The sequence below is a fragment of the Alexandromys fortis genome, unplaced genomic scaffold (genome assembly GCF_014885135.2).
Source record: "Alexandromys fortis isolate MF-2015 unplaced genomic scaffold, M_Fortis_MF-2015_v1.1 scaffold_65, whole genome shotgun sequence".
NCBI lineage: Eukaryota > Metazoa > Chordata > Mammalia > Rodentia > Cricetidae > Alexandromys > Alexandromys fortis.
In genome coordinates this window covers 225,190-240,681 of record NW_026067986.1, presented here as the reverse complement: position 1 = coordinate 240,681, position 15,492 = coordinate 225,190, and the positions used below count along the sequence as shown (strand labels likewise).

The 15,492-nt window shown below is 44.5% G+C and overlaps 1 protein-coding gene across 2 annotated transcripts in view; it reads left to right on the top strand.

Moving 5' to 3' along the window:
* The first annotated feature begins 5,905 nt into the window (after window positions 1–5,905).
* The window catches only part of Bmpr2 (bone morphogenetic protein receptor type 2), a 95,559-nt gene continuing 85,972 nt past the window's right edge, over window positions 5,906–15,492 (top strand). For both annotated transcript variants that reach the window (XM_050159309.1, XM_050159308.1), the window contains exon 1: window positions 5,906–6,374. In XM_050159309.1, the coding sequence (XP_050015266.1) occupies window positions 6,299–6,374 (76 nt within the window). In that variant the 5' untranslated portion in view covers window positions 5,906–6,298. The remainder of the gene's footprint in view (window positions 6,375–15,492) is intronic.

Here is a 15,492-nt window from a genome sequence, read left to right as displayed (position 1 = left end):
AATATTTATTTATTTATTTATTTATTTATTTATTATGTATACAATATTCTGTCTGTGTGTATGTCTGCACGCCAGAAGAGGGCACCAGACCTCATTACAGATGGTTGTGAGCTACCATGTGGTTGCTGGGAATTGAACTCAGAACCTTTGGAAGACCAGGCAATGCTCTTAACCACTGAGCCATCTCTCCAGCCCCCTCTCATGTGGTTTTACAGAATAAAGATGGCTCAGCAGGTGGAAAGCATTGGCCACACAAGTCTGAAGGCGGAGCTTGACCCCCAGAACGGACTCCACAGAGAGGTCTTCTAACATCCACATGCATGCCACGGCATGAGCAAGCAAGAAAGCACACTCACTCATGTGCATGCACATACACATTTAAACATAGGATCAGGCAAATCGGCACACGTTTTAATCCCAGCATTTGGGAGGCAAAGGTAGGGAGATCTGTTTGTTCAAGGCCAGCCTGGTCTACAAAGTGAGTTCCAGGCCAGTCAAAGTCACCCAGTGAGATCTTATCTCACGTGTTTGTTGTCTGGGGTGGATGGATAGCCGTAGGTGATGGGGACTGGATTCTGGGGACACAGCTAGTGGACTGGAGCTAAGCAATAACACTTTTGAAGGTCTACTGAGCAGGTGTCGTGTGACCTACGGACTTCAGAGGACAGTATTTGGTTCTAAGCTTTCCTTAACCTTGTTTTAATTATGTGCTTTGTCTTTTAACTACAGGCCTCAAGGACTTAACAATGGGGTGGTGGTGGCACACACTTTTAGTCCTAGAGTTCCCAGGCTGAGGCAGGCAGATCTCTGAGTTCAAGGGCAGCCTGGTCTACAGAGCAAGTACAACTTGAGGTACTATTTCAAAAAAGGAAAAAGACAGAAAGAAAGGAAACAATAGGTCATGTATCTACTCTTTGATCAACAGAGCCAGTTTCTGGCATCAGTAAGGAAGAGCTCTTATGTCAGTAAAAAAAAATCCAGGGCAAATCAAGCAAACTGTGGAAAATATGGGGCTAGTGACATGGCTCAGGGGTAAAGGTGCTTGCTGTGCAATCTGAGTTAGAATATTGGAACTTTCCCTTACCCCAGTAATAATAATAATACACTTTTAAAAAGTTGTGTAAAATTTAAGTCTTCTTCTGAGAATTTCTCTTTTGGGGGGTTGACATGCGGGTTTGAGACAGGGTCTCTGTATGTACCTCTATCTGTCCTGGAACTCATTAAGTAGACCAGGCTGGCCTTGAACTCCCAGAGATCTGCCTGCCTCTGCCTCTCAAGTGCTGGGATTAAAAATGTGCTCCATGGGGCTGGAGAAGTGGCTCAGAGGTTTAGAGCACTGTTTGCTCTTCCAGAGGTCCCGAGTTCAATTCCCAGCAACCACATGGTGGCTCACAACCATCTGTAATGAGATCTGGTGCCCTCTTCTGGCCTGCAGGCATACATGCAGGTGGAACACTATGTACATAATAAGTAAATAAAAAAATAGACTTAATAAAAATGTGCTCCACCTTCGAGGCCAGCCTGGTCTACAAAGCTAGTTCCGGGACAGGCACCAAAGCTACAGAGAAACCTTGTCTCGAAAAACCGAAAAAAAAAAAAATGTGCCCCACCACCGTCCAGCTTTAAATCCTAAAATTTCTAAGCAGCTTTTTTTTTTTAATTTGAAGTTTGTGTGACTGTATCTGTGTGAAGATACGTGCACATGTATGAGCATGTCCCCTTGGAGGTTAGAAGAAGGTGTTTGATGTCTTGGAGCTGTAGTTTCAGAAGTTTGTGAGACACCTGTTATGTATGCTGAGATGCAAACACTGGGCCTTCTGAGTGAGCTGGGATGGCTCTCGCTGGCTGAGCCATCTCTCTAGCCCCGAAGTAGCTTTATTTTCTGCTATTCTGACCTGGATAGATATCTCCACACCAACCATCAGATGTTTGCATTGTTTTTCTGCTGGAGTTCAGTTTTTTTTTTTTTAAATGATCATAAGGTTTCTTCTTAGAAGAATTCAGTGTTTCTGAGCTCAGGCAACTCCTATGTGTCTTCATTGTTAAAACATGGACTTGTTTTGAACTTTACTCCAGTTCTAATAATCTGTTTATGCGAGAACAGTTGGCTTGTATGTGTAATCAGAGCACTGAGGAGCAGTGGCAGGTTCAATGCAGCTAGAGCAGCATACAGAGACTGTCTCAATTCAAATCCCCAAACTAATGTCCCCTCCTAACCTAGGGTCTGGCTGTGTTTTTATTAGTTCTCCAATTCAAAGGGAAGACAGACTCCATGAAGGACAACACACAATGAGGATACCTCAGTTTTTCAGATGGTGTTGGTCTGACTACTGGATTTTTCTGTTGTTTCCTGTCAATATGTAGGCTCCTTATTGCCAAATTATCCCTGTATATTAGGATACCCTTTTACGTGTTGGGCTTTCGGCAACTTGAGTACTAGGGATATTCCTAAATTGGATATAAACCCCACTCACGATAGGTCCACTAATGTCCTTGGATGTGATGATAATGCCAAAGCTTTTCAGTTTTCAGAGTCTCCCTCTCATAACAGCGTAGGATTCTATCTATTTCCAACTCTTCTGATGTTAGATTTGGCCATGTGATTTCACTGGTCAATAAAATGTGAATGTACATTGCTTCTGATGGAAGATTTTTAATTTTTAATTGTTTTAAACAGCCAGAGCAAGACATTGAACATCTATCAATTAAATTCTATGATCCCTACTCTGGAAATCTTGAAGGCCCATGTCTTAGGGAAGCATCCAGCAACCCTGTACCTCAGGGAATGCAGTGAGTGGAAACCCTGAAAAGTACACCATGCAGAGTTCCGTAGATCTACAAGACACATTCCTTCCCCAAACACTGGAAGTCCTGGTAACTGACAGGTGGATCCTTTCTTGAGAATTTTTCTTGACTAAGGTCACCTTCCATCCCTCCCGGCAGTCTTTATACAACAACTGGTTGATAGAGACCTGGTGTCCTGCCACATTTTGGGACAACCCTGAAAAAGTCACCATAATTCCAGAGTCCCTGAAGACTGGTGGAAACTTCATTTGCAACTATGTTACAGCTCAGTCCAGCCGAGGTCTGCCTTGGTTCCAGAGAGATATTCTAAAATTGCATACAAACCCCACTCCTGATAGGTCTCCTAACGCTTCTACTAAACACAAACCAGGGTAAATACATTTGTCTCAGCAAGCTAACAAGATCTTGGGGATGTTACTATAACTTAGCCCATCCTGATCACTGGATAGGACCTTACTATCAGTTGTTTTCACTCGTTAGACTTGTACTGCCTGTCTTCTCTAGTAGATTAAGTCGTTGCTAACTTTTGTTCCTTCTCACTGTGAATCATCACATCTCAACTAGAGAGTGACTTTAATGGCAACAGAAAAGGAAGGAACTGCATACCAAGGTCTACTGATTAATTATTCCTGCTAAATTAGTGCCATGAACTTTTTCACCATGAATTTCCTAAGACTTCCTTCCTACATAATTTATTACACATATATAACATGTACAAGGACACTTAATGTTTCTTAGGAAAATTTTATGCAAATAATAGTTGAATAATAAAGTACTCGACCGCAATTCGAGGAAGAAAAATTGTATTTCACCAGTTAGCAAACTTCCTGCACCTTCAACATCTGTCATTTCTCTGAGAACTAGATCTCATGTCTTGAAAGCTAAATGTTAAAACAATGCCAGTTCCTTATTTTAGGCCTTTTAGTCAAAACAAAATATGGTAGTAAAGGTAAGGAGCCAATGCATATGCTCCTTATTTTTCAAAAGGGATTTTATTTCATAGAAAAAAAATTCTCTCTGCCTGAAGGATAAACAATATAAAAATATTTCAGCTAAAAAAAAAAAAAAAAAACGAGAGCCCTGGGCAGGTATTACCACAACTCTTAATTATAGCAGATATTTACTATGATAACAGAAACCAGTTTAAGGAATGTGATTTATTAACATCACGTTCAGATAAAGAGATAAAAGACTTGAATAAGCAAGCAAACTTGAGGAGTGTATTTATGAACGTATCCTGGAACAGCCTTTAGCCACAATGAAAGACCGGCAAAACCAGCCTTCAGAACAGCCTTTCTGCCTACCGGGAGAAGGGAGGGCTAGACTTCATCTCTTAAGATCGCCCTCCCACGCAATTTTTCCACCTCGCAGTTAAAGAATTAAACCCAGACTTCCGATCATGGCGCCAAGCACGTCACCTTCTCCCTTCTTTTCTAGCAAAATCCCACCCAAGTCGGCTGACCCCCGCAGGGGATAGTCATAGTCCCCCCCCTCCCCTATCCTGGTTGCCTGAATCTAACGAAACTGTGATTAAAAAAGAAATAAAGAAAATGCTTAAAGCCGTCCTGGGAAACTGCGGTGCGGGCGAGACCTTCTGCATGGCTTGAGTGAGGAGACAGGCTCCCACTCCATACCTGGAGGCAGAAGTCTGCGCCGGCCGCAGCTCTCCTGCAAAGCCCCTCCAGCCTTTGTGCACACACACCACCCTCCCTGTGAGAGGCCGCGGGGACGGCTGCTGGAGGAAAAGGCCGACCCGGGTGGCTTAACGCGCACACAGGGCAGCGTCGCGGTCCTCCCCGCGGAGGCCGAGGCTTTTGTTTGCACCGCGAGGGGAGGGGAAGGCGACGCGGCCCGGGGTCTCGGCTCCCGCTGCAAACAACGGCGGCGTGACGTCCTCCAGGCTTTCCGCCCAGACCCCAGGGTAGCATGGCCTCTCTCCACACACACACACACACACACACACGCTCGCACAGGTCGCCACGCCATCCACGTGCGGAAGGGACGCGGGTGTGAGGAAGTGGAGGGGGGGAAACCGAGGCTGCCCGCCCCACGCCGGCCCCACCCTGCCCCGGGTCCGCCCGGGCGACGAGACGCCGCGCCGTGGCCAGCCTGGGAGCGAGGGGCGTGGCCGGGCGTGGCCGCGGGCGCGCAGGCGCAGTGCGATTCTCCGCCGCCGCCGCCGTCGCCGCCCGCGCTGCACCACAGGCCCGAGACAGACAGGGGTCGGGAGAGAGAGTGAGAGAGGAGGAGGAGGAGGAGGAGGAGGCGGCGGCGGAGGCGGGGCGACTCCGGTGACCGGGAGCGCCTCAGACTGGCAGCTGCGGCGACTCCCCCCTTTGTGTCTGGTCTGCTCGGAGCCGCCGGAGCCGCTTCCCGGAGGGGCGCGGGGTGTTTCGCAAGCCCCCGCTGCCCACCCCTTCTTCGGCCACCTACGTCCGTCTTCCCGCCGCCCCCCGCCCTCGGCCCGCGACGCCCAGAGCTGCGGAGAGCGAGGCGGCGGTGGCGGCGGCGGCGACGGCGGCTTCTGCTTCTTCCTCGGGCTGTGCTGTGATTCGCTCCTGAGAGCCGTCGACGGGAGGAGACCGGGCTTCTTCCACGGTGCTGGGATTTCCTGCAGGTCCCCGGAGCCGAGCGGCGGGAAGAGCCGACAGCGAGGCCGTGGGCCGAGCGCCCTCGGAAGGCCAGCCGGGGCCGCCCCGCACCTCCCCGCGTGCGGCGCTCCGGGGCTCGCCGGGGCCGCGACCCTCGCTTCCCCTCCCCCGCACCCCGAGGCCCGGCCTGCTGCCTGCCTGCCTGCCTGCGCGACCCTCGCGCGATTGTTCCGAGGAAGCCGTGGACTCGCCCATGGAGGCCGGCACCTTTTTCGACCCAGTCGGTGGAGAGGATTTATTGATGTCGGAATCCGAGTGAAGCAAGCAACGAGGCGAAACTTTCAACGGAGACCCTACCGTCTGCACTCCGAGTCCGGAGCGATGCGACTCGGGCGGCCAGGCGCCGCCGCCCGCCTCGCTGCGCCCTTCCCGGTGGTCGGGAACTTGTTCTGATCCTCAGTGCCCCCATCGAGTCCCCGCCCTCCATCTCCCCACCCCCACCCCCGGCACTCTGGATATGTTTTCTCCCAGATCTGGATATTTTTTTGATATCGTGAAGCTACGAGGGAAATAATTGCAGGCATTTCTTCAGGGCTCCCTGCTTCTCTCCCCCCCCCCCCCCCCCCCACGGACATGCCTTCAGTTTGGGGAGCCGAGGCACCCTGTCCTAGGCGAATGAAGCCCCCCAGCCACGCGGGAGCGAAATGAAGGGAAATTCTGCAGTGGAATGAGAGCTCTCCAGCTAGGTCCTCGCATCTGCCATTTGTCCTTTCAAACTGCATTGTAATCCGGGCAGGATAAATCAGACGGAGAGACGAGCAGCCTCCTGGCCGGCTTTCTCCGCCCGAATTTACTTTCCACATTTCTTTTCTTTGCCTTCCTGCTTCTTGGCTGGCCCAGGGATGACTTCCTCGCTGCAGCGACCCTGTCGGGTGCCCTGGCTGCTATGGACCGCCTTGCTGGTCAGCACTACGGCTGGTGAGTAGCCCTGGGTGGCGCGTCCCGGCTCCTACCCCAGCGGGTGGCGAGGGAGGGTGCCTGTAGAGGCCAAGGCCTGTGCTCGCCCTTCTCAACGTGTGCGCTCGGATCCCGGTGGAGGAACCTGCCAGGGAAATCACCTGCACTGTTTTCGTGTAATTTCCCGTCCCCACTCTCGTATTCCCTGACCCCTCCCCCACGGGGGGGGGGGAGAAAGACATATTGGGTGTGGTATCTTGACATTTTTAGCTGTGAGGTAATGCAAGGATTAAAAATATTATTTCAATCGCTAGTGAATTGTGTTTATTAGATTTTGGAGATAGAACTGGTAGTTTTTTTTTTTAATGTAAAGAAGCAGATTTGGTTTACAATAGAAAGAACTAAATACTCACTTGATTGAACCTTATTTTTACATTTGGATCACTCTTTGGGAATCCGCGTTACTTTTCGTTATTTAAAAATGTTACCTGATGAATAGAATAATGTCGAGGAAGGCAGAGTGTGAGAATCTTGATACGTTGTATAATACTGCTTGTTGCTGCCATCGTTAATGTTGTTTTGCCCGCAAGAATCTTAGCTATTCTCTGTCTTCTCAGCCTGGACATTTGTACTTTGTATGCTTTTGGAGTTACTGCTGGGCACACAAGTGTTTTGATAACTTTGCTATTAGTCATCTGGCGTCTGTTGGCTTTCCTGTCATTGAGACAACTTTGACCCCGCATCAGACTTCTAGGAGATTTGACTCCTGAAAGTTCTTTGACATTTACTAACGTGTGAAAGGAAACGGTCCTCCCCTTTCCCTTGGCCATTTCCTTTTTAACTCTCAGTCGCCTTGAAAAGAAAAAAAAACACAATACATTTTCTCACTGCAGTTATTTTCAAGCAACGATTTTCGTAGTCTGCGTTTAGAAAAATTTCAGGAATGAATTCTTAAATTAGTCACATGAAGTATGCATTTTAAAGCGAGTAGGCAAAGTAATGGTTTTTCCAAATTTTTAAAAGTAATTTTCACATTCAGTAAAATTTTCAATGCTGTATTAGACACACAGATTACTTGTTTAATTTACATTTTAGAGGTCTGTCGTTTCCTTTTGTGAATTTGATACTATTGTCTATTGTTGATTAATATTTAGTATTTTATATTTTTGGTTGTGAGCCTAGCCTTTAACGACTGAGCCACCTTGGGCAGCCCATTATATTGAGTATTTTAGTAATAAATCTATATAGTGTTAAAATCATTGGAAGATCTGATTTGATTACATTTTGAAACTTGATGTTTCAGTATTTTTGATTATTTTATTTCTGAAGCAAACTGAAATGTTTTTCTCTAAATTTCTTTGTTAGCTGTCTAAATTCTCTAGCCACAAGTCATGTGGCTCCTGTAAAATATGAAAAGAGCAGAAAAGGCCTAGACACAGAAGCAATCGTTCTGCAGGCAGAAATACAAGAGCACTTTGTGTTTAAATTCTCTTGACCATTTTAGAATGCAGATTCTCATTTATAGCATTGCCCTTGTCATTTTGTGACCAGAACTGATAAAAAGTCAGAGAAAAATTAATACTGATTTCAAAACAGTTTCTATTTGGTAAATGATTTTCGTCCTCTTTAAAAAGGGTCTTAATATGTAAAGGATTCTTGTATAAACGTGGTTATAGTCCCAGATGATGGCATTTCTGAAGCTGGATCCTAGAGCTGTCATAACTGGTGTTTACTGAGTGCTTGCTATACACCAGCAATTATTAAAAGAGCTTTACAAATATTTTCTCCTCTGATCCTCCTGACAGTTCTGTAGCCTAGGCTTTTATTCCCCTTTTACGGAGAGCGAGAAAATTAAGTGCAGAGTTTTAAGTAACTCATCACAGTAAACTGAGGAGCCGGGATTATAGCCTGCATCCTTCCGCACCTTCTCGGTGCCGACAGCAGGAGCAGCAGAGCCAGCAACAGCTTCCTCTCACTGGAACTGGAGCGTGAGATTTGAAAGGAAGCTTGGGCATTTATAAAATAATGGTAAGGGTACTGGTCATGCACTGCCATGGTTCTGAACGTGTTAAAAACTTGGTCTCACTCTGTGAGTTCAAGGTCAGCCTGGTCTACCTAGTGAGTTCTAGCCAGGGCTCCATAGAGAAACCCTATATCACAGGAACAAAACAAAAACCAAAACCAACTAACCAAACAGAAAACAACTTTGCCTGATAGTGAACTGGCTTAGCAGTGCAGCTTCATTAAGTAGCAAGTGACTAGGGAAGCCATGCGGCCGGTAGCTGCAGTTAGTGCAGTGGAATGGGAAAAAATAGTGCACGGGGTGAATATCTATATCTTTAGTAACACACATAGGGACTTACTGCATACTAAACTGTTCCCTTTACAGTTAAATTTTCAAGTTTTTGACGAGGTCTCATGATCGAGCACAGGCTGGCATAAAACTTGACCTAGTCAAGCTCAGACACTACAGACAGCTACCATGTTTGGCCCTAAAACCTAGGTCTTTTCAAAAGCAGTGAAGATGACTGAGGATGACAGGCTTTATCTACTGGAGACAAGGTCTCCTGAAGCGTGACTGCCTTTGAACTCGTAGAGCTGAGGCTGGGCTTGAATTTACCTGCTTCCACCCCTCCTAAGTGATGAAATACAAGGTAGACTTGTTTTAAAACATTTCTCTTTTTGGTCTTGGAGATAAGAATACATATAATTTATGGATATCTTCTGTGGAATTAGAGATAAGCTGGTAATAAATGACAGGATTTTAAAAATTACTATTTTATGTGTATGGGTTTTTTGCCCTCATTTATGTGTGTGTGCGCCATGTGTGCCTGGTGCCTGCAGAGACCAGAAGAGGGAGTTATAGATGCCCTGGAACTGGAGTTAGAGAGGTTGTGAGTCACCTACCATGTAGGTGCTGGAAATCAAATTTGGTCATCTGGAAGAGCAGCCAGTACTTTTAACTGCTGAGCCATCTCTCCAGCCCTGACAAAAAGGATCTTACTCATTCTTAAAGTAAGCAGGTATTTTATTAGTATTATGAAATAATTTTATTTTGAATTTGCTTGATACAATTATAGTATAAAATATATTAAAATGAATATGAATTTAATCTTTATAAAAATGAGTGCTGTGTATTCTGAAAAGAAATTCATTAGGTAATAATTTGGCCTTTGATATAAATAAGAAAAATGTTCAGAGAAGAATATATGACCCACCTTGTATTTTCAAAATCTCAGTTATTTCACATTTTAATTATCACTTGTTTATCACTTAAGCTGTATGGGTTTAATGGCTTCTATTTATTTATTTATTTATTTATTTATTTATTTATTTATTTAGGTTTTTCGAGACAGGGTTTCTCTGTGGTTTTGGAGTCTGTCCTGGAACTAGCTCTTGTAGACCAGGCTGGTCTCGAACTCACAGAGATCCACCTGCCTCTGCCTCCCGAGTGCTGGGATTAATGGCATGCGCCACCACCGCCCGGCTTGTTTAATGACTTCTAGAAAGTTTGAATTTCTTTTAGGACTTGGACAGAAAAATTTTAGAATGTGTTGACAGGATCCAAAAGGGTAGGTAGAGGAGTATTAGGATAGACAGGATCCAGAAGGATAGGTAGAGGAGTATTAGGATAGATAGGATCCAGAAGGGTAGGTAGAGGAGTATTAGGATAGATAGGATCCAGAAGGGTAGGTAGAGGAGTGTTAGGATAGGTAGAGGAGTGTTAGGATAGACAGGATCCAGAAGGGTAGGTTAGAGGAGTGTTAGGATAGACAGGATCCAGAAGGATAGGTAGAGGAGTATTAGGATAGATAGGATCCAGAAGGGTAGGTAGAGGAGTATTAGGATAGATAGGATCCAGAAGGGTAGGTAGAGGAGTGTTAGGATAGGTAGAGGAGTGTTAGGATAGACAGGATCCAGAAGGGTAGGTTAGAGGAGTGTTAGGATAGACAGGATCCAGAAGGATAGGTAGAGGAGTATTAGGATAGATAGGATCCAGAAGGGTAGGTAGAGGAGTATTAGGATAGATAGGATCCAGAAGGGTAGGTAGAGGAGTGTTAGGATAGGTAGAGGAGTGTTAGGATAGACAGGATCCAGAAGGGTAGGTTAGAGGAGTGTTAGGATAGACAGGATCCAGAAGGATAGGTAGAGGAGTATTAGGATAGATAGGATCCAGAAGGGTAGGTAGAGGAGTATTAGGATAGATAGGATCCAGAAGGGTAGGTAGAGGAGTGTTAGGATAGGTAGAGGAGTGTTAGGATAGACAGGATCCAGAAGGGAGAACTGAAGTATCCGCTGGCAGACATCTGTCATGCATACTGTTTGTGGTTATTTTGTAAATCTTAATGGGGTGATACAAAGAAAAGACGCCTGTGAGATACAGGTTAGAGTGCATGCTATTTGAACCAAGGGTGGCACTTGGTGGACTGTTAGAATTTTGGAATTTCTTCCTGCTACCTCTCTTTTTTTTATTTTCTCTGGGTATCTTTTTGCTCTCTCTTTTAAAATACCCCTCCCCCTGAAGCCCTCTGTAAAAAGAGCAGTGAAAACACTTCCTGGCTTCCTAGCCTACGCTTCTTCCTTTCTGCTGCTTTCCAGTGCAGATGCCACCAGGACTTCATGTCTTCAGCCTTTCTAGTGCCGGGAACACTGAGTGAGCAGTAGTTTTCTAATGGCCAACTCTAGTCACTTCCAGCTCTTTGACTTCTGCGGAACTCTGTTCTGCTGCTTCTCCTCTCCCTGCTGATTTCCCTCTCCTAGGCTTTAATTATCTTCGAAGTAAATGATGCCTAAGTGAAGTGTGCAGCTGGAACTGGAAGTCCTGAGTTCCTGCTTCCTGTTACTACTGCTGTTTACTTTGGGCAGATTCCCCTTGTTGGCATTTGGGAACTGTGGGCATGGTCTAGATGACACTATACTTATGTAGTGTTTTTGCATATTGAATGAGTAAAAACAGTGGCCCTACATAATTATTAGTAGGCATATAAGCACTTTGAATGATATGTTTGCCTATTTATTATGTGTATTTTTTCTTACATTGCTATGGTCAAATTTTATAAGTCCTTTTGCATACTGGGCAAAACGGTATCCTACTGAGAAACACCACAGCCCCAATATTTCAAATTTACCTTAGATTGGAGAAATTTTGGGGCATTTTAAAATTGTAACAAATTACATTGAGAAAAACATAATTTAAAAACATTTTACAGCCAGGAAGGTGTTGGTACATGCTCTTAATCCCAGCACTTGGGAGGCAGAGGCAGGCGGATCTCTGTGAGTTTGAAGTCAGCCTGGTCTACATAGTGAGTTCCAGGACAGAATCCAAAGCTACATAGAGAAACTCTGTCTCAAAAATCCCCCTTAAACAAACAAACAAAGTTTTTATATTGAGCGCATATGTTGAGCGCATATGTTGATGTAGCCCCACAAAAGTGTAAAGAAGGGATCTGTAGGGCTATGCTTTAATGAAAATAGAAGATTGGTGCACATCAGATGTGTAAGGAGTGCTCTAAAAACATACGTTTGGAAAGGACTTTAAAATGTACTTTAAATAATTAGAAGTTTAATAAAGATGAATTCCTCTGGGTTGGACGTGGACACCTTTACTCAGCACTGGGGAGGCAGAGGCAGGAAGAGTTCCCGGGCAGCCTGAAACTGGAGCTGTGTAGAGAGACCTGGTTTCATCTGCTATCTTGTCTGCCATTCTATTTATTTATTTATTTTTGTCATTTTAATTCCAAGCCTTTAAATTGAAAGTAAATAATGCTAAGGTTAGTTTCAGCTCAGCCTTTTAAATATGGTACATTTTAAATCAATGAGATCTAGTTAATTTTTTAAGCTGTTTCTTTTTTTTCTTTTGTTTTTGAAACAGAGTGTCACATTGTAGCCCAATCTGACCTAGAACTAGTAATTTTCCTGTCTCCGCCTTCCAAGTGCTGGGATTATGTGCCTGAGCCAACATACATACATACATACATACATACATACATACATACATACATACATGGTTTGATATTTAAACTTAGGTTAATGTGGTTTTGTTTTTTGCTTTTTTGAGCAGTGTTGAAGAGTGAACTGAGGACATTCTGTACATGCTAGGCAAGCTACTCACCACTGAGCAATTCTCCAGGCCTTCAAATAGTTTAATGTGGCTTCACTGGTTTTTTTATTTATATACCATATAATTCAGCCACTTAAAATATATAATTTAGTGGGTTTTGTTATAATATTCATAATATGTAAGATTTGCCATTTTAAACTTTTTTCCCCTTCCCTGAGACAGGGTTTCTCAGTGTAGCCCTGGAACTCACTCTGTAGACCAGGCAAGCCTCAAACTCAGAGATGCCCTTGCCTCTGCCTCCTGAATGCTGGGATTAAAAGCATGAGCTAGGGGCTGGTGAGATGGCTCAGTGGTCAAGAGCACTGACTGCTCCTCCAGAGGACCTGGGTTCAATTCCCAGCACCCACATGGTGGCTAGCAGCTGTCTGTAACTCCAGTTCCAGAGAATCTGACATCGTTATACCAATGCGCATGAAATAAAGTTAAATAAAGTTTAAAAAAAAAGCATGAGCTACTATTACCCAGCTTATTTTAAGCATTATTAAATGTACATATTCACACTGTAAATTGGGTGGCTTTTAATGCCAGCAGGCAGGTAGGCAGGTAAATTATGAGTTTACATGTCCTAGGACAGTCAGAGCTACACAGAGAAGCTCTGTCTCCAACAACCAAACACCACCACCACCACCACCACCCACATACAGGATAGAACGTTCTTTGAGTAGTACATCCAATGGGCACAGAAGGAATTGCATTTAAGTATAGGGTGTTGCCAAGGAATTATGAATCTTTAACAGTGAAAAATAATGTCTGGCAAGATGAGAGGTAAACATGTGATTAGTTAGCACTGCTCTTGAAAGGTACAATTTGGCATCCTGTTTTGTTTAGCACTATACCGAGCACAAGTAATATACTTGAGTATTATGAAATGTGAAGTGTGTAGAGGAGTCGGTCATCGGTGGGTTAACCGAGGGAAGCCATCAGAGTGAGGAGGGTCTTTGTGGATTACTGCATCCTTTCTGGAGTGTTACTTGGTGTAGTTACTTCTTTCATTTTGATACTTCATGGAACCTGCATCACAGTGAGTGCTGACATGGAGTTCAGAGGAGAACTTGTGGCCGTTGGTTCTCTACCATGTGGGGCTGTGGGACTGAACTCAGATGATTGAGCGTGGAGGCGAGCACCTTTACCCAAAGCCATCTCTGACTCTTACAATTCACCATTGAGTTTTAGTTAGCGCTCAGTACTTTTGTTGCTGTTGAATTTTAGGGCTGTTAAAGGCTATAATACTCACTAGTATTTGATTAAGCCTGGAATGTTACCTTTCTTTCTGTTCGTGAGTTACAGGAGTCACACTCAGGTCTACAGGCTTGCTCAGCAAGCATTTCCCCAATCTTGCTACTGTGTGTTCAAACCACATGCTTACACATGCTAGGCAAGCGCCACCACCGCCTCACAATCTCTACACTACTTTTAAAATTTGCTGTAAAACGAAAACTACTTCAAAATAAAAATTTGTGAAAAACTACACATACTCATTTCAGAAATATTAGAAAATATCAGAAAGAAAGAATAGTAGGAAAAAAATCACAGTCTTTACCAAGATATGAGCCTTTTTTATTTTTATTTATTTATTTTTTTGAGGCAGGGTTTCTCTGTAGCTTTGGAGCAGCTCTTGTAGACCAGGCTGGCCTCGAGCTCACAGAGATCTGCTTGCCTCTGCCTCCTGAGTGCTAGGGTTATAGGCATGCGCCACCTCTACCTGCTAGACATGAGACTTTTTGAATATCATACTCTTCCCCCACCCCAGAACTGAACATGGAACCCAGGACCTCACTCAAGGGTAGGTACTACCCCAAACTTCTCTTTGCATATCTTCATTTTGATTTAAATGTTTTCCATGCAACCATTTAAAGTTATACTGTGCATGACATACCGATGTATGCACATGTGTAACTTCCAAACCTAGTTTTTATAATGAATCTGTAACCTGAATTATAATTTATTTAAGGCCAGGTTTTACTATGTAGCCCATGCTGCCCAGAACTCCTCCCTCAGCCTCCTGAATTATGGGATTTTGGTGTGTGTCACGTTAGTTGGCATCTAGAAGCTAAAACTCACTTATTTTTTGATATTGGAGACTGAGTCCATGTGTCCTTGATGTATGTGCCCTCCCCTCAGGTCTGCAGCCCCAGCCGTGGACTGAACTGAGGGGTGCGTTCTAGTTTGTCTTGTAAACTTATGTCATTCAGCAAATTGACAATTCTATCTTTTCTACTTGTTTAATCTGCGAATAGGCAATGTCCTCCCCCTCCTCTTTTTCTCTCTCCCCCCTCTCTCCCTCCCTCCTCTCTTGCTCACTATCTTTCCTTTTTTCATCATTTCATTCAATGAATGAATGAATGAATGAATGATGTCAAAACCTCTTGGTTGCCTTCATGATGTGTGTGGATTCTGACTGCTTTTTACCAGTCCCACCGCTACCCCCTCTACCCAGACACCACCACCGTCTTACCCTGTGTAAAGTTTCACCAGTCTTCTTCCCTGTCACTGTCAACACTTACTGTACTATTTTAACATCGTAGCCTGGCGACCCTTCTCATGTCCCCCTTTCTTCGTGGTTCTAGGGTTGCCTGTGCGAGGCTGGTGCTGTTCCACTGAGCTGTCTTCAGTCCCATTTACTTTTTTTTTGTTTTTTTTTTGTTTGTTTGTTTTTTTTGAGACAGGGTTTCTCTGTGGTTTTGGAGCCTGTCCTGGAACTAGCTCTTGTAGACCAGGGTGGTCTCGAACTCACAGAGATCCTCCTGCCTCAGCCTCCCCAGTAGTTAGGATTATAGACCTGCATCACCAGGCCCCGTGGAACTCATGACATTTCTTTAATTCCTCCAGTACCTCTCCATGTCACTTGAAATAACACTCATAAGTCATTTCAAATACATGTAAAAAACACGGTATGATGGTAAAGCCTGTAATTCCAGCCCTTGGAAAGGGGAGTAAGAGGCTCTGAACCCCAAGGTCATCTGGGTTACATAGTTCACTTTACAAAACACCCTAAGGTGATCTAGCCCTACTGTTGAT